The following is a 19,623-nucleotide window of genomic DNA, read 5'->3' as shown; positions in this document are numbered from 1 at the left end:
TTACCAGATTCAGGAATTAACTATTTTAATTAACTAAATTGTGGAAAGATCATTTTTCATGCGGAGGATGAACAAAAGCTTAATATTAATTTTATACCTTTTTTCAAATATGTAAGATTAGGAAACTATAAAATTTTGAAAACCAGAATTCTTAAAACTTTTGCAGCCATCTGTCTTCTTTTATGATGATGTCTGGATCCCATTTCCTTTTTGTTCCATCAGTCATTCCCTCTGCCACTTGTATTTCCATGTCTCCTTCCCCATTTAGCTCCTTCCCATTCGCATTTAAGCAGGATCCAGTGTCACCTGTGTTTAAAAAAAAAAAATGCAACTTTTTTTTCAGCAATATATTCCCCACCAAATATGCCCCGTTCTTTCTTCCCACTGGCCTCCATGGCAGGCATCTTGAAAGAACTGCCTGTCCTTGGCATGCCATTGCGTGCCTTTTCCTTTCTTTTCTCACCTACCATCCCCTGAGTTCTGCTACCAGCCACAAATCCTTGAAGCTCCTTTTCTTCTTCTTCCTTTTTTTTTTTTTTTGGAAGATTTTATTTCGTTTTATTATTTGAGAGAGAGCATAAGCAGGGTGAAGAGCAGAGGGAGAAGCAGACTCCCCGCTGAGCCAGAAGCCCGATGCGGGGCTCCATCCCAGGACCCCAGGATCATGACCTGAGCCGAAGGCAGATGCTTAACCGACTGAGCCACCCAGGCGCCCCTTGAAGCTCCTCATCTCAAGGCTGCCAGGACCAACGGATTGCCATGTGGAATAAATGTTTGCAGATCTCAGCTTGCCTGAGCTTCCCGTGCCTTCTGTTGCTACTGCTCAGCCCCGAATCTTGACATTCTCTCCCCTCTTTGTTCCTATGACACCACTTCTCCTGGTTCTATCCCAACCTACTTGACTCTTTTTGCTATCCCCTCTGCAACTCTAAGCTCCTCTTTTTTTCCCTCACCTCTGAATGGTACTTATTCTAGGCCCAGTCCTCAGGCTTCATTCCTACCCACTTTATGTTCTTTCTCTATGGCTGGCATTATAATCACATATCTACTAATCACCCCTCAGTTGGTGTCTCTGGCCCAACTTATCTGTTCAGCTCCACATTCCCCTAAGTCTCCCAAGAAACCTGAAACCGACCCTTCCGAATGCCGCCTTCTCTCACTGCTTCTCTTCCCTGGATCTGTTTCCCCCCCGCCCCCGCACTCCAGACCCCAGCGAAGAGAACCACAGTCCCCCCAAATTTAGCAACTCGAGAACCAATCGCACAGCAAACCCTCTAAATGTCCCCTTAGAAATAGTTCCAATTCATCTCCTCTCCTCTATCTCTATACTATGGCCACTCTGAGAATTCAGTGGTGTCAGGTGTGGAAAGCCCTTAGCATAGTGCCTGATACAGAATAAGTGTCCAATAAAGTTAGTTTCTGCTCCTGCTAGTAATTCTATTCTTACTACAATACTACTCCTATTAGTCAGGGTATGAATATTTTCTCCTGGCTACCTGCTGTTAGTTCCCAATTCCACCTTCCCACCACAGCCTCCTTTCCCTTTGTCTAACCCGTGCATTGCTGCCAAAGTGACATGTTTTAAAATATAAATTTGAGCCTGTTATGACACTGCTTAAAAGCCCTTGCTCTCCTCTGTTGCTTCGAAGGGCGTTTCAATCAAAGCTCACCAAGCCTCTGCTATTTGCTTTCTGGGCCCCCTCACTGCACCTCCTGACCACACCCACAGGCAACCCAAGCAGCAGCCGGGAGAGCGGCTGACAGTCCTCCAGAGAGCCAGACTGCCACTTTCTTCATGCCTTTGCTCTCACTGCGGAGAGTAAAACCTCTCCAAGAAGGCTTCCCTGCCCCCAGGTGGTGTTGAGTCTCTCCTCCTGTGCCCTGACCCACATGCGAACGTCTGACCCGGCATCTGTGGGGGACACACGTATAGCGATCCCTCTGCACTTGTCCCTGAGACCCGTGAGGGAAGGGCTGTGCTTCTCATCTGAGCCTAGCACGGTGCCTGGACATCATAGTGGCTCAAGTAGCGCCAAATCGTCAAATGAATGGTAATGCCGGTGACCCTTTCACAGGTGAATTTAAATGCACATCACATATCCCAAACTGGACTATTTAGTATCTATTAAAAGATGAAAGTTTTGTCTCCGGATGAAAGCAAAGTGCTTTTCCAAACCTTGATCCTTCAAAGCCTCTGCCAGGCCAGGTCGTAGGTCTTGGGAACATGGAGATGCGTTCTAGTCGTGAAAATAATGTTATGCAGTGTTAAGTCCTGGGCAAAGGACAGAAAACCAGGTAATGTGTTAGTGAGAGATGAGAGGACTGGGCTTGGAGACACATTACACAGGGTGATGGAAGGGGCTGCTCTCTGAGAAGGTGACATTTGAGCTAACACCTGAACAATGAGAAGAAGCTTAACAAACATAAAAGGGCACTTTCATTACATCCAAGTTAATGGAAAGAAGCTTTTGACCTTGTTCCTGGAGGCCACAGAAGAATCTCAGAAAATATAATCTGGTTTTAGATCATTCTCCCACAGCACTAAATTCATGGCCCTGAATTATGTAAGATGTCAGAGCATAAAGCACAACTGCAGAGAGATGGCAATTCTGCAGAGCTCTAGGGAAACCCTGACGTTCCTGCCTCCTCTTCTGGAACAACTGCCTGGCGACTCCGGCTCCCGGGACAGGCTGATCCCCAGAGGGGACCCAGAGGCTCATCCATCTATGATGCCATATAACGTCTCCCGTGGCTCACCACAAGCCTTCCATTGCCCCTTCCCCTCATCTGGGCCAGCTCAGCCTCTCTTTCCCCAGATGGCACCTCTCTGACAGGTAGGTCCCTGCTGCTGGTGTTCCCCTCCCGCATTTTGTCTAAATGCATATCTGGTGCCCATCCAAAGCGATCATCAATAATGCTCTCGTGAGGAGCTGTTGGCCATGTGCTTTCCGCAGAAATATTTTACTGCACTTTCCTTGTCACAGCCCCTCCTTCCCTTTAGAGGGAGATACTGTCTCCCTCCTATTGCTCTGTAAACACGGGCTCTAGCCAGTGCTTGTCCTAGACCCCTTGTTCCTGGCACATTCTTGCCATCTTGACAATCAGAGAAACTGATAACACACACGCACATTCACGTTTGTTTGCAACACCTCCTGGCATTTTTGGTCTTTGCAAAGTACTAGTAGCTGCCAGTTTTTATGCATGCCTCCAAACCTCCTAAAAACCCTGTGATGTAGGTGACCCTCCCCCCCTTTTTTTTTTTTTACAAACAAGGACATGGATGGTAATAATAGTGTCTGCCTTGTGGAGTTCTCTGAGGCGTAAACGAGACAATGCCCAGTATGCCCTTCACCACAATACCTGTCACAGAATTCACTCTCAGCGATAACTGTTGTTGTTAATTGACTTCTTCATCTGCATTGCGTTTCATTGCTAAGTAGAAGGCATTATCTTGAAATTAATGAATTTAAAAGCTCACACTTTTATGTCCAGGTGGTTCTTTTTTGCTAGCCATTCCCATGACTGGTTTTTACAAGTCCAAGAATTGGCCTCTGTGCCTTCAACAATGCACTAAGATGTACCCAAAGGTATTCGGGGGGTAAAGAGAATAGAGGCTATCTCTCCACACCTCCTCAAGCCCTGTCCGCTCAAGCCGAGCGTTTTGTCCGGGGCTCTGTAAGGAACGTCAGCCCAGCTCGGAACCAGGAGGAGCAAGCTCTGAGGTCTGACTTGTGTCTGTATTTCTTGCTTCCGCAACTGCACAAAGCTATTGTTTGATTCTTCCAGAGCTCACCCCTTATCCTCCTGTCTCTACCTTCATCTCCTCCACCACCATCCTGGAAATCCCACAGAAGACATTTTCCTAAAAAGAGCACACACATCTCCAACTGCATTAGAACCTCAGTGCACCCCCAGATGCCAGTAGGTGTCCCTCAAAAAAAAATGTAGTTGGCGTCAGATGAGTTTGGGAAGTCTTACGTTAATTAAGTCGCCTCGCTGTGGGGCTCAAGCTCACAACCTCTGCTACCAGAGGCTGGAATCAAGACAATGAACATCTGGAGGCCCCAGACAACCCAGTGCTCCCCCAGGGACCTTGGCCTTAGAGCCCTTTGGCAGGGAGGGCTTGTTAACGACTTGCCAGGTCTGAGTATATGGGGCGGTGCGCTATTTGTGGGAAAAGTGATCTCTACACTCTGCCGGGGGATCGGCGGGGAGGATGACAAGAGAGGAAGGAGTAGAGGGCAGGACGGCAGCTGCCCAGGGGTCAGCTAAGCAGGAGAAAGTGGGACAGGCCCACGTGGAAAGAGAGACGAGGAAGACAGGTCTTATCAGAAAGACCCGTGAACAGGAGAAAACTGGTATAGCACAATGTGGAATGGCAAGATGCAACTATCGCCAAAATCTTTGCTTAGAGACCCCCAAATTCTAGCTAGGATTAGGGGAGGGAAGCAAACTGGCACCACTATTTGAGGGGAGTTGAACTGGGCCAACCCTGCCTGCAGAACCGCGAAGTAGCAGCCCTGGAGAAACAGCCCTGAGAGCAACCCCTTAGCACCCCGCTTTCAGATAAGCCCCAGCGATGCCAACTAACTTGGCAGCCTGGGCAGGTCATAGCTCTCCAGAAACCTGATTTTGCAGAATTGGTAACACCGGAATAATGATGACACCTGTCTCGAAGGGCAGTTGTGTGGCTTACAGAGGCAACCGGATCAGTATAGCACACAGTGCCCAGAGCGCAGCGTGGTTATTAATTTCTCTTTGATGGATTGCATTTCTTTTCCCCTGTCATGATCTCTGCATCTCTCCTAGGCCAAGAAGAAGAGAGGCTGGCCCTGGAAACTGCCCTGATGTATGGGGCTAAAAAGCCCCTCAACACAGATGGCCTCCTTAAATCCAGGTCTGACGTGGTCATGAATTTTGGAGTGGAAAATGCCGTGCTGGGAAGAGACTTCAAGCTAACCATCACCTTCCAGAACAACAGCCCCAACCGTTACACCCTCTCAGCCTATCTCTCGGGCAATATCGTCTTCTACACGGGGGTCTCCAAGACAGAATTCAAGAAGGAGACATTCGAAGTGGAGCTGGAGCCCATGTCTTGTAAGCTAACAAGGGGGGCTGTTCTCCCCGGGACTTGTTCTCTGCCTCCCTGTCTGGCTTGGTGCTGTCACTCATTAATAACTTCCTGTCGGGGCACCTGGCTGGCTCGGTTGGTTAAGTGTCCAACTCTTGATTTCAGCTCAGTTCATGATCTCAGGGTTGTGGGATCGAGTCCCGCTTCCGGCTCTGTCCTCAGTGGGAGTCTGCTTGAGGATTCTCTCTCTCTCTTTCCCTCTGCCCCTTCCCCCTACTCCCTCCCTCTCTCTTTCTCTCAAATAAACAAATGAATCTTAAAAAAAATAATAACTTCCTGTCAAAGTTAAAGTTCTGCCACAGAGCTCAGGAACAGGAACCCCATAGGAGAACCTCCTTCTTCTAGAGGGGCCTCAGATTTCGGCTTCACCTCTCATGCATAGAAGTGAACCCTGAAATTTTCAAAGCCTAAAGCCCCATGAGTCATGAAAATTAAATGTAACTTCTTACTACTCAAAGTGGGGGCCGAGGACCTGAAACATCAGCATCCCCTGGGAGCTGGTTAGACATGCAGACTGTCAGGTCCCACCCCAGATCTGTCGAACCAGGATCTACATTGTAACAAGATCCCAAGGGGATTTTAGTGCCCAGGAAAGTTTGTGAAGCACCTGTACCAGAAAGCAGCACCCCCCTGCCCTGTATCTCTCTCCCCAAGTCAGGTACCATTTTGGGGGACTGCCCCAGCAGGAATGATGTGTTTTGCTTTACCATTTAGAAAGTAAAAGATCTAAGCTCTGCATATGGGCCATTTCTGAAAACTCATCTGCTAATATATTGGGACGGGGGAGAGTCCACCCTTGGGAGAGGAGACTAGAGCCTCGGGATGTGCTGTCCAGGAGCTGCTGAAGGGCTTTGTCCTCTCTGCCACCTCTCATGGGGTCTCTTTCTCGTCCTTGATCCTGCCCAGCCTCCCTCGAATACATGCCCTTCACTATAAAAATTCAGAATACTTTAAGCAAGCTTGGGCTCGACGATCTTCAGCTTACATTGGGAATTGCAGTTTTGACCAATCTCATTTCTTGGGGTACTAGTATTTAGGGGGCACAAAGGTTAGTCACATAACTGGTAAAATGAGTTACCTGGGAGAAACTGGTCTCCAGGCCAAGCATGTTGAGTTAAAGCAGGTTGGAAAGGACCTGAACCTTTCAGGGCACTGGATTTCTATTGACCTGACATGTGGCAAAGAAAAAAAAAAAAAAAAAAACTTTAAAGGTGTACAAATAATAAGTTTTACAACATGAAGGCAAGCAAGACTAATATGCCCCCGGGGATGACCAACCCACACATCCCAGTTGTTTTCAAGCTTTCTGGATTCAGTGGCTATCCCAAGCCCCAGTGAGTACCCTTGTGAGGCTATAGAAAGATATTCCCAGAAAAATGGGGAACATTCCTAAAAATCTTAATTCCAAGAAATCTACCCAACCTTAGGGGAAAAAATTTCCGGAGCTATGGTAATGTGACTAACGATTAGGAAATCACCATGGTATATATTTTTTGGAAACTGAGAGATCTAACAATTTTCCTATCCCTCGAGGTAGGAAAGGTAATTCTTAAAGACAAGACTAGTCAGTATAAAGGACTCAAGACAACAGGCAGACACAGTGGAGGTTAGAGAAACTGAGTCTTGGAATTAGACAAATGGGGATTTTAGGTGTGACTATGTCACCTACCGGCTGTGTGTCCCTAGGCAAGTTACTTAAGTAATCTGAGCTCTTCCGTGCATGGGAACAATACCATCCACACCACAGGGTTGTAGATTCGTTCCCCAAACCTTTATTTTGTGCTTAATGTCTAGATGCTGTTTTGTGCTGGAGACACAGCAATGAACACAACAGAAGGGCCAACCCTCATGGGGTTTGTGGTCTTAAGAGGTGGGGGCTGGACAATAAACATAATATACACATACAGTATAGTTATAGTATAGTTATACACATAATGAGAAAATATAAAGCAGGGTAAGGGAAGGAGGGAATGTTGGTGGGGTGGGATGATCAGGGAAAACCTCTCTAACGGGTTGACATTTAACAGAAACCTGACAGAAGGAAAGGAGCAAGCTTTGCAGCCAGAAGAAATTGTAAATGCAAAGGCCCTGAGGCCAGAGCATGTTTGATGTGTTCAATGAGTAGCAAGGAAACCAGAGTTGGGAGCAAAGGTGGTAATGGAGAGTGATGGTGTAGACCACATAAAGAACTGTGGGCCCTTGCAAGGACTTTGGCTTTGATTCTCAGTGAGCTGAGCTGGAGGAGCCGTTAGAGGATTTTGAGCAGAAATGAGGCCTGATCTAACTTAGGTTTAACTATATACCATCCTTTCCCACCTCAGAAGAATCCCATCTCCTTCCCCTTTTCTCCCTAATCCAATAAGAAAATGAGCTTCTATGAGTTGATAAGGCTGGAATGGCATGATACATTAACCTTCTCAGTCACTGATCTAGGGACAGTGACCAGGTGGAATTAACTGTATGCAATAGGTTGCCAACTGCAATCTAAAATAAATGGCAAATAATAATAATAAAATAAACTGCAACGTGTTGCAAAAAGCCACCTGATTCTAGACCTTGATCAAGCAGGTCAGAGTACACTCCTAGGAGGCTCGGTTGCAAAGAAAGTTTTCCAAGTAGAATGGGAGGCATACTTTCCAGATTGATGATTAAAGAGAATGTGTGGGCTAGAATCAGCTTGGAAGATTTGAATAACTTAAACCTTCCAGTACCTTCAAAGGTGTTATCATTTCCACTTGACTATATTTAGTTTTCTTTGCTTTTTGGAAAAAGAGATGAGGCAGCTCCTATCTGTGTCTCCCTCGGCTTTCCCCAGACACAGTAAATGATATTGGCAGGAGCCCAGTTCCACCACTCATAGAATGAAAACCTATTCTTCTTTCTCTTGCCACGTTTAATAACTTTATCTAGAACAATTTCTTGTGCAGTGGCAAAACACAGCACTTACATAACATACTATTTCAGGAGCACTGTTCTCTTGGGCTTGGAAGCACAGCCCAGTTTCCTTAGGGCTATGATTTAGAGAATGTTCTACCCCAGAGAATAATGTCCTGGTGCCAACATTATAAAGGTAGCAAAAGTCTCCGTTAAGATTGGTAGAAAGAAGTCAGAAATATCTCACCAACCTCAAGGAATCCAGTGGTCAAACAGAGCCCCCCCCCACCCCCCAGTAACAACCAGAGGAAGTCTGGTTTTTTAGTATTGCTGGAGGCAGCTAGAGACAAAACATATGTTCCTCAAGGCATACCATTTGCCACTCCATCCATCCAGAGATGGGGCCGTGAAAAACATCCCCCCTGTGCTCATCTGAGGTTGTATCCAGTCAAGGGATGGAGTCTTATGTGTCCGGACAATTATTTCTAGGGGAGTCGTGGAAGAAATAGGGTCCAGGCTCAGGCCCAAAGAAGGCAATATGAAAGGGTCATTAAAAAAGCAGAATTCGAGGGCCAAGTTCAAGCCAAGGTCCTCCTAACTCTGGGAGCTTCTCAAAGTTGAATATGCATCATGTGGGCATCTTATTCAAAAGCAGATCATAATTCAGTGAGTTGGGGTGGGGTTAGGGGTGGGTGGGCCAGAGAACCTGCGTCTCTTATGAGCTCACAGGTGATGGTCTGCTGGCTACACTCCGAGCAGCAAGCACCTGGACTGGAAGGGCCATACCTTCCACATGAACAAAGGCTTCTACAGAGCTGATCCTGTGGGGATCGTCCTGGTTGTTGGAGCAGTATCCCCGCCCCCCGGCCCCCCGCAAACCCCAGCTGCACATTAAAATCAGCCGCGAAACCTGTAAAATAATGCCTGGGCCCCAGCCTCCAAAACTCTGATTTAATTGGTCTGTGATTCAATTGGTCTTAATTCAACAGGGCGGGTTTTTAATGTCCCCGCCAGGACTAAGAACTCCTCAGTTCAGACGCTTAGGGTAGGTCACAGCACCTATTCATCTGTGAGGGTGATGAGCATGTCCTGATGTATCCTCGCCTGTGGGCCGACAAGTCAGGGAGCCTTCCCTGTGCCCTGGCTCGCCCTACACAGTATCCCGTCCTCGTTTCAGGACTGCTGTTCACTGGGGACTGACTATCCCCTGCACCTGCACGTAAAGCAACGGACCCTGGGAATCATTCCTTTCAATAACGTCCACAGGGAGGAGGAATCTTTGGCAAAAGGCAGACATTGGGCAAGGAAGCAGTGGTGGAGATGTTCCATTTGGTGACCATTTGCAGAGCCTGTGTTCTGGGCATGGGGATGGAGGCGTTGCCACCCATTTCCCCACTAGGCCAGCTGTCAATGCAGCACTAGCACCTGGCTCTGAGCAGGCGCAGCAGGTGGTACACCATGGCCCGGGCTCAGCCTCTTTGCTCTCTTGAATCCTGAGCAGTGGGAAATGAAAGTGATAGAGAAAGCGGGCAGTGCAGCCGAACAGGACCTCACTATTATATTCAGAGCCACAACATAGCATTCCCGCCCTCAGCCCAGATGGTGAATGGAGGGGAGCCTGGACCACTCCCCAGCCTCCAAATGCCAGTCTCACTGGCCTATCCTCAACACCTAAAAGCTAACGTCAGTGACTTGAGGAAACAGGCGTTCGGCACAGAGGTCCTTTACACTGCAAATAGGAACGGGGTGGGAGAGAGCTGAATGCCTAGGGTAAAAACTGGTTTCAAAGGCTTCTTTCCCTTATATTGAAAAATCATGTAAGATTGGTACAGAAAAAGCTGGAAAGAAAATGTGAAGTGCTATAAGGAAAAAGTTTAGGTAGTTGACAGTTTTGCTCAAGGGTGGCCTATGGCCTGAGAGAGATGTTTCTTGTTGCACAAGGGGGCAGTACGTGGACTGGTGACCTTGGGTTTCTGTCATCTTGGGATTGTCCATGGTCAACTCAAAACAGCCACAGTTAAAACCCCTTGGTCCTTGATCTTCAACATCCCTGTCATGGTTTTGCATTTTTACAACAGGAAAAGCACTGCTTGGGAAAAAATGACACACTTTCTCTAGTAAGGCTTTCCTGAATATTAAATTTCTAGCACATGCTTGTTTTATCCAAGAAGCACGAGACTTTGTCCTTGATTAAGTCTTTGTCCTTCACCTTGGCTGTGCTTCTGGTGGATGTTGAGGTCCTTTTGCTTCCTTGAATCCTGATGAGGAAGGGGATGGGGCACGTGGGCAAAGTCAAGCAGGTCTAACTCAGGTCCTGATGTTCTATATGTTTGTTTTTCCTCCTGCCAGTCAAGAAAGAAGAGGTGCTGATCCAAGCGGGTGAGTACATGGGCCAGCTGCTGGAACAAGCGTACCTGCACTTCTTTGTCACAGCGCGTGTCAACGAGACCAAGGATGTTCTGGCCAAGCAGAAGTCCACTGTGCTGACCATCCCCCAGCTCATCATCAAGGTCAGTTTTACCATCTCAGACAAGGGAGAAAGGCAAGGTTGTTGACTAGGCACCCAGGCATACTTAGTGTGTGTGTGTCTTGCTCAACAAAAAAAAAGTACGGGGGCAGCTAAGATTCTCCTGTTCTTTGAAAGAAGTAAACTGCACTATATATAGACACACGCACATATAACACTTTTCTCTCATCTCCAGATTTAAATATATAGATGTGGCTGCAGATATAAATATAACCTGTGGGTATAAACATACTTGTGGAGGAAGATAAGGATGTGTAATGGATACAGATCGAATTTCAGTGTCTCCAGAGTAAAGTGGGTCAGGCCTGGCATGAAATGGAAACCACTGGGATCATCTCCCACCTGCATTTGGGACATTGAGATCTAACTGTATACAGTAGGATGCCCTCACTGAGATGTCAGCTTGGTGACAGCGAGTTTGTATATACACAGATGCCTTGCAACCACCAGCCAGATGAAGACACAGAGAAGTCCCAACACTCCAGAAAGCTCCCTCATGCCTTTTCCAGTCAATAATCCCTTCCTCCATCACAAAGATAACCATCTTTCTGACTTCTATCACCATAGGGTTATTTTGCCTGTTTGGCTAGTAGTTTTTATTTGTGTCTCCATTTACCACCAGAAATCTCTGCCCAAATGATTCAAAGAAACTTGGCAGAGGAGGGCAGAGAATGGATGGAAATGGAAGACAAATATGGCAACTTGTTTGCTCCCTCTTTTTGGGAGCACTGGCAGCATCTGTAGCCACATCCTGAGACACCTTCTTGTCCTGTGAGCAGAAACCCAGGCCTCCGTCCATGTCCTTGGGGTATGATAACCTTATGTCAGCCTTACCCAGGGATTAGAGGCCTTCTCAAGTTGCTGGAGATCTTTTTTTCTAAAAGTGATTAAAAGCATTAGCACAGATCTTAAGCTTCATTCTTCTAAGGTGATCATCAAAGTTTACCAAGTTGCGCATATTTTAAATGCCCCCAGAGGTGGCAGGGGTCGGGGGACAGTAAGCCCTGGGTCTTATGAACCATTTGCTGTGAATCATTTGTAAAGCTAATGACTGTCATGGAGCACTCAGCAAGGCAGCTGCCAATGGGTCTAGCGCTGTGCACATGGCACTTGAGGACGGCCATGTTATGAGTCACCCCAGGGCGAGGCTTACGCAAACACACACAGGTCATGCCCATAGAGACAGAGAGCCCAGGTCCTTCATTTTGAGAAAGGCTTAAGTCATCCCGAGGCCTTCTCCCCTCAGGCCCCGCCCATGGCCCATCACAGCGCCATCCACACAAGAGGCCTTAGAAGATAATCAAACAGTGAGGTCGTGCAGGTTCTGCAGGCAGAACAGGAAACAACTGCAAATGGAGGGTGGCATGGGGCTCCTCCAGAGGGCCCATCAGTGCTATAAGAACATGCATTCGCTAGCATAAGGTGCTGGTACCGGAACCAGGGCCCCCCCCACCCCGCCAATGGCAGGTGCTCCCTGGGAGACCTGTCCCACTGGAGGTGGGGCCCGCCTGCTCCGCTTCATTAGGAACCAATGCCCTGTCCCTGTGAAGGGCTCAGGAGAGAGCCCCTCCAAGCTGTGGGATGCTCCAGCCACAGCCTAAGATAGAATTTAATTGCACCACTGACAATAAACTGGATGTATAAAGGAAACTAATACCTTTCATCTTTTAGACATTATTTATGTGAAGCACTATTTGTTAGTTGTCTTCTGGGTTTCCTTAAAGAGCAGTGAAATTCCCCTGGGGCAGAATGGAAATGCCCTCTGCCACAAGTTGAGTGACCTGGGGAAGGGCAAATGTCCTTTAAAAGAGTTATGGGTTTTGTTTTGTTTTTTTCTTAGTTTTTATTTCCGTAAAGGTATGGGAGATGCTGTTCTTGGAGGAAATTTATTTAGAGGTAGGACCATTTGACCGGGAAAACCTGGCTCCTGTCCAGTGTTGTTTGTTCAGGAAAGGAGGCAGGAGTATCCTCACCTCAGCTACCCCTAAACCACTAACCTCATTAATCATGCCAACCCCAGGGATGAACTAAATCCAAGCAAGGGAAGAGGTGCTCCTGGATAAAGCACCTCACACCTAAAAGCCACCCAGATGTCACCGAGCTGTGAGGGGCTCTGGTTCCAGAAACTCTGGCTCCTGGGCCAGGGACCTGGGATGCTGCTTGGCCTACAGGAGATTTGATTGTCCTGAGAGTGACTGAGAGAGGGAAAGAGGACACAGAAAAAGAGGGGAGGGGGGAATCAGGGAGAGGAGAGGGAAGATGGTGGAGGAGAGGAGAGGAGAGGGAAGATGGTGGAGGAGAGGAGGAAGAAGAGAGGAGAGGAGAGGAGAGGGAAGATGGTGGAGGAGAGGAGAGGAGGAAGGGGAGAGGAGAGGAGAGGGAAGATGGTGGAGGAGAGGAGAGGAGAGGAGAGGGAAGATGGTGGAGGAGAGGAGAGGGAAGATGGTGGAGGAGAGGAGGAAGGAGAGAGGAGAGGAGAGGAGAGGGAAGATGGTGGAGGAGAGGAGAGGAGAGGAGAGGGAAGATGGTGGAGGAGAGGAGAGGAGAGGGAAGATGGTTGAGGAGAGGAGGAAGGGGAGAGCAGAGGAGAGGGAAGATGGTGGAGGAGAGGAGAGGAAAGGAGAGGGAAGCTGGTGGAGGAGAGGAGAGGAGAGGGAAGATGGTTGAGGAGAGGAGGAAGGGGAGAGCAGAGGAGAGGGAAGATGGTGGAGGAGAGGAGAGGAGAGGGAAAGTGGTGGAGGAGAGGAGAGGAGAGGGAAGATGGTGGAGGAGAGGAGGAAGGGGAGAGGAGAGGAGAGGAGAGGGAAGATGGTGGAGGAGAGGAGAGGAGAAAGGGGAGAGGAGAGGAAGGAAGTGGAAGGGAGGAGCGGGATGGAGGGAGGAGAGAAGAGGAGAGGGGCAGAGTAGGGAGGAGGAGGAAGAGGGGAAGCGGGGAGGGGGAGGAGAAGATGGAGGAAGGATAGAGGAGGGGGGAATGAGGGGGAGAGGAAAGAAGAGGAAGAGGAGAAGGGAGCAAGGGAGGGAGAAGAGAGAAGGAAGGGGTAGAAAGGGAGAGGGAAGGGGGAGCAGAGGGGAGAGGAGGGGAGGGGAGGGAAGGGGGGAGTGAGAGGAGAGGAGAAAGAGAAGGTTATGATGATCTTGGCTCAGGAGAACTCCGGGAGAGGGGTTGAATAACTTGTCTAAAGCAGGAGTTGTCAAGGAGGTAAAGGCCATGAAAGCACAAAAGCACAATGGCTCAGGGGTCCACCGTTACCTAGGTGCATGTCCCCAAATTCTAGGAAGAAGCTAGAACCCGTTGTCAATCTCTTTGAGCCTAGGCCAGGCCCACAGTGGACAGACCCTCTCGAGGTCGCTGTGAGGAATGTGCTGGGCACAGGGTGACTCTGCGTGAGAGATGAAGGGTTAGGAGGATGTGACCATCCCACCCTTCATTTGGGGGCAGGAGAAGAGTAAGACCAGCACATGGTGATGCCAATGACAGCAGCTAGGAGCCATTGAGCTCTAGATTATTGTACTTCTCTTGTATTATCTTAGTTAGTCCTTGTGACCATCCTAGAGGTGGGTATTATTGCCGTCCCCATTTTACAGATGAGAAAACAGAGACCCGAGTGGGTGGTAACATCACGATCAAAAACATGGGCTCTGGGTTATGCAGCCATCAAAAAAAAAAAAAAAAAAAAAATGAAATCTTGTCATTTGCAACGATGTAGATGGAACGAGAGGGTATTATACTAAGTGAAATAAGTAAATCAGAAAAAGACATGTATCATATGACCTCACTGATATGAGGAATTCTTAATCTCAGGAAACAAACTGAGGGTTGCTGGAGTGGTGGGGGGGTGGGAGGGATGGGGTGGCTGGGTGATAGACATTGGGGAGGGTATGTGCTATGGTGAGTGCTGTTTGTTTTGTGTAAGACTGATGAATCACAGACCTCTACCTCTGAAACAAATAATACATTATATGTTAAAAAAACAAAGAAGAAGAAGAAGAAGAAGATAGTAGGAAGGGAAAAATGAAGGGGAAGACATCGGAGGGGGAGATGAACCATGAGAGACTATGAACTCTGAGAAACAAACTGAGGGTTTTAGAGGGGAGGGCGGGTGGGGGGATGGGTTAGTCCGGTGATGGGTATTAAGGAGGGCACGTATTAAGGGGGGCACGTATTGCATGGAGCACTGGGTGTTATACGCAAACAATGAAGCATGGAACACTACATCAAAAACTAATGATGTAATGTATGGTGACTAACATAACATAATAAAATTAAAAAATAAAAAATAAATTAAAATAATTAATTAAAAAAAAAACAAAACAAAAAACCATGGGCTCTGGGACCAAACGCTCTGAGATCAAAGCCTACTTTCTCATGCGTGTGAGCCTGGACACATCACTGAATCTCTCATAGCTTCTGTTTCCTCATCTGCAAAATCGCCATACTCACCTCATAGGTTGTTGTGAGTATATGATGAGCTGATGAATACCTAATGCCCGATACACAGTAAACACTGAGCGTCTGGTGGCCGTTGTTAGTATGGTCACTATTCTGTCCATGAGCGACTTGCCCATGATCACGTGCTGGTCAGGGAAGGAGTGGAGTCTTTCTCACTGGAAGTCTGTGCAGATAACCGCGAGGCTACATTGCTCTCACATGGAAACTTCCATGGAAAGTGCCTGCCTTAACAGAGGGTCTGTGCTCTTCAGGGGAGGAGATATCACATCAGGTCAAGGCACCAAAACTCAAGGTGGTAGAACAGTAGACGATCCTCAATGAATGGATAACATCTCAAGCTGCAGACATGGGTGCAGAGACCACTCCAGAGGCCAGGAGAAAGTGTGAGCAAAGGCAAGGAGAGAGGTAGACAGCCTGCGGAAAGAGCTAGAAAACCTGTCCTGGCTAGAGGTGAGGCAGGCAGCAGGAGACTAGTGAAGATAAACCTCTGTCCAAGGCACTGCCCTCTTCTGGGACTCCCCAGTTTAGCCTTGGGACTGGAGTGGCCCGGCAGCTGGTGTGCCCCTGTCCTTACCATGCTCCCTTTTTAGAGCAAATAAAGGTCAACCAGGAGCAATATTGGGTTCACCCATCTGAACCCATGTCACTGTCAACCAAGCAGTTAGGTCAGCAGACATGTACTTACACTCTAATGGACCCTGTCTGGGGCTGCCTTTGTCCCCGGGAAAACAAAGATTGAGACTGGTTTAAATTGTGCCCCCAGTTAACTGTTCCTGGCACCCACCATGCATGAGTCATACTGTATGATCCTCATGTGGAAAATGGCAGGGAGAGACACTCATTAAACTTTAATGAGCACGCATCTCTTTATCTGTGCTATCAAAATATTTTGATGAGAAAAGTATGTTTTATTAAAATCAGACATAGAGTTTTTCTCAAGTGTTGTTAGTTGTAAGATGCTGTAAATCAAGAAAAGACTTCACTGTTTTGATTTTTAGTGAACAGCTACTTTTTGGAGGGAATGGGGACGTGGAGAGAATTCAGCTGATCTCCAGGCTAGAGACTTACTTGCTTGCAATCTGCAATGTATAACGTGGAAACAGTGTTCTGGTGGGTTTCTCCCACTGCCAGTTGGCAGTGAAGGCTTCGGTTTTCAGGTTCTCTAGCCAGCTAGAGTAAGAACACTGGGAGGGACACCAGCAGTCCCTTCTACAAAGAGGTGGAACAACGTAGTGGCTTCAGTGGCTGGAGTCGGACCTCCTGAGTTCATAATCCTACATGGGCTGTTTTGGGCTAATTACTCAACCCCCTCCTATGTAAAATGGATCCAGTAAGAGTACTGGCCTGGTTGGGTTTCTGGGAAGGATCACTGAAATAATCCCAATAAAGAATCTAGCAAGAACCTACGGTAATCATGGTACGTACTCACTCACTCACGCCAGCCACCATCTTGTTTTCTCTCCTCCTGCTCCTCTCCCCCCTCTTTCTTTCTCTCCGTCTGCCTCACACACATCTTCTCTCTGAACTTCTGCATCCCCTTTTGCAGAATGAATAACATGCTAATAATTATTACTCTTATTATTCAATACAATCACATGCAAAACTCAAAGTTGTGAGCATTAACATCAGTGATGCTTGTGAGAATGATTAGCCCACACCAGGAGCTGGTAGTTGCTGATAAATGTCCCCTGCCTCCCTCCCTGCCTGGTCCAATCTGTGCCTGCAAATCCAACTGGCACACCCCTGAGAATTGCTTAGGGTAGCATGTGGCCCTCTGGTCTATAACAAACGTAACCTCACCTAGTGGCATAGACTCTGACCACGGGGTGTGCAGTGTGTGTTCTGTTCCCTGTGGAACCCTCATGGGAGGGAGACCACTCTTAAAGTGCCTGGCGTGAGACTGAGAGAGAAGAGGCATTCACATGTTCCTCAGATGACCTCCATTCAGGATCTGGGAAATAAACTCTTCCAAGTGCCATTCTAAAAGAGCTCTTTAGTATTGTCATGCGGAACATGTCCTGCAGCCTTTATAGAACAGCACAAAACAGCAATAGAACTAATTTTCTCATATGAACTAGGGACAATTTTGCGAAAGAGAAAACATAACCACTGTCTACGTATGTGATTAAAAAAAATCACAACTATGATCCCGATGTTTATAGCAGCATGATTGACAATAGCCACGATACAGAAGCAGCCCAAGTGTCCATTGATTGATGAATGGATAAAGAAGTCGTGGATGTGGTGTGGTGTGTGTGTATGTGTATATAATGGGATATTATTCAGCCATAAAAAGAAGGAAATCTTGCTATTTGCAATGATATTGGTGGAGCTAGAGAATATAAGTGAAATAAGTCAGAGAAAAACAAATACCATATGATTTCACTCCTGCGGAATTTTAGAAACAAAACAAACAAGCAAAGGAAAAAAAATAAGAGAGAGAGAGAGAGACAAACTTAAAAACAGACTCTTATCTATAGAGAACAAGCTGATGGTTACCAGAGGGGAGGGGGTGGGGGGGATGGGTGAAACAGGTGGAGGGGATTAAGGAGTGCACTTGTCGTGATGAGCACTGGGTGATGTGTGGCAGTTTTGAATCACTACACTGTGCACCTGAAACTAGTATCACACCGTATGTTAACTAACTGGAATTAGAATAAAACCTTAAAATTTAAAAAACAAATTTAATTACAACCATGAACACACAGGTGCCCCCAAATTAAAAAAAATAATAATTATTTAAACATTTAAAATGAAAACAATTGACAGTTTCCAAGCTTTTTTTGATACCATTTTGACCTTCCTCACTGCCTCCTCCCACCCCAAGGTGGGCCCAGTCCCCACTAGGTGTTGGCCAAGAGCGGTGTGAGCAAGATGATAACATGCATGTGCTCCTTGCTTATTTGTTCTGTTGGCTGAGAGTTTTCTCCCCTTTGCTTCCTTCCTTTCATCCACTCACTCATTTATACATTCATGTATTCAGTTCATTCAACAACTAGTTATTTGGTGTGCACTCTGTAAAATAATGCGTAGCAAATGCTTTAAAAAAAAAAATACCAGCGAAAAACTCAACACCTAGAACATTTTTATTGACTTTTTCTCTGAAATGGGGAGAGACTGCTGATTTCCCTTCTAGCAGTGGCTGCCTAGGTCAGCTCCAGAAGTGCTCTCTCTCTGTTCTAACATGGGTTGGCTGCAGTGCATACAGGGCCTACAAAGGGAGGTGATTCATAGAAATCAACAGGCAGAATGTCCGCTGGGCTTGCAGCCTTGAGGACCACACAGGTCACACAGGAAATGTCCCCTGCGGTCCTCCACCCCGGGACAGTACTGGGATCTTCCTCTGGGCAGGCCCCACTCCAGGTCAACACCTACACTGGTGCAGACTGCACCCAGCTTGGGGATGCGGGAGGCTGAGAGGGGACCAAATCCAGCCCATTCACCACCAGCCACACCATGCAGGGAGCAGCGTCCACCCCAAAAAAAGGGGTGCCCTTGCCTAACTTGCACAGATAAACCCCAGCATTGGCTCCATATCCACATCTGCTCTGACTTGAAACACTATTGGTTTTTCTTCACAGGAACTCACCAATCTTACTGAGGTTAAGTTCAGAATCCTCTTCATTCCCCCTCTGCCCGTGCTCCCCAAAGCCCCTATTTTAACCAGAGTAGAGCAAAGCAGAGGACTGCTGTGGGGAGTGTCTGAGCCCTGCTCCTCTAACATCCTAATTCATATGCTTCTATCCTGGAGGGGAAGGTAAAACTGGGAAACCACTTGAGAAATGAGTGCCCCCATGACAGCTACTGGGTAAATTATTTTGCTCTGTGACAGCCTAAACATCTGAAACTTTCCAGCCGGGCAAGAAGTGAAAACAAAGACTGTGTTCTAACTGTCCCCTGAACCCTGACCCGTAGAACCCTCCCATGTCTCCATCCAAGCACATTTATCCGTCCCAACCTCCCTTGGGTTCTCCATGACTCTGTCACATGTCTGGACCACCAGGACCATAAGTCCCCAGGGAGGCTGGGACAGGGGCATGGGGACCTGGGCTTCTCCACTTCTCTTTCAAGTGTTGGTGGAGGCTGGCAACTTCTCTCCTTGTGGCTCTCTACTCCAGTACCCGAGAAACCATAACCAAGTCATTCCGCAGAAGTGAACTTCTAGGTGAGGAGGTTTTCATGGTCCTGCTGGCAACATAAGATTCTCCCTTTAAACATCAATTGCATTTAGATTCAATAAATGCTATGTTTCAGATGTTCTGCCAGATGGTTTCACATATCCTCCCAATAACCACATGGGGAACCAAGGCCCAGAGAGTTCAAACAACTTGATCCGAGGACACACAGCGGCAGCCCCCGGTCTCTACACCCTGAGTCCAACACTCCCTCAGCGCCCCCCCACCATGGTCACATTCTGTGTCCTACCCACTGCGGTTGTCCCCCTCGGCACTGTCTTCTCAATCTGTGGAGAAAAACAAAGACATCAGTCTATGAGGTCCCATCGTGAGGGGCTCTGAGCAGGTGTAGCCTATGTATCCTCAAAGGGTCCCAGGTGGGACACCACCAGCCATGGCTTTACATGCTCGGGTAGCTGACTCTCTGCCCATTCATGGCTGTTTGTCACAGAGGAGCAGACCA

General features: G+C 47.6%; 1 protein-coding gene across 1 annotated transcript in view; it reads left to right on the top strand.

Annotated features, from left to right (window-relative positions):
• The window catches only part of F13A1 (coagulation factor XIII A chain), a 165,879-nt gene that overhangs the window by 132,834 nt on the left and 13,422 nt on the right, over positions 1–19,623 (top strand). Inside the window, exons 12-13 of the mRNA XM_027602389.2 lie at positions 4,810–5,097; positions 10,355–10,515. Of these exons, the coding sequence (XP_027458190.2) occupies positions 4,810–5,097; positions 10,355–10,515 (449 nt within the window). The remainder of the gene's footprint in view (positions 1–4,809; positions 5,098–10,354; positions 10,516–19,623) is intronic.

Source organism: Zalophus californianus, chromosome 7 (assembly GCF_009762305.2).
Source record: "Zalophus californianus isolate mZalCal1 chromosome 7, mZalCal1.pri.v2, whole genome shotgun sequence".
NCBI lineage: Eukaryota > Metazoa > Chordata > Mammalia > Carnivora > Otariidae > Zalophus > Zalophus californianus.
The sequence above is the reverse complement of the archived record's forward strand: the minus strand, read 5'-3'. Positions and strand labels throughout refer to the sequence as shown.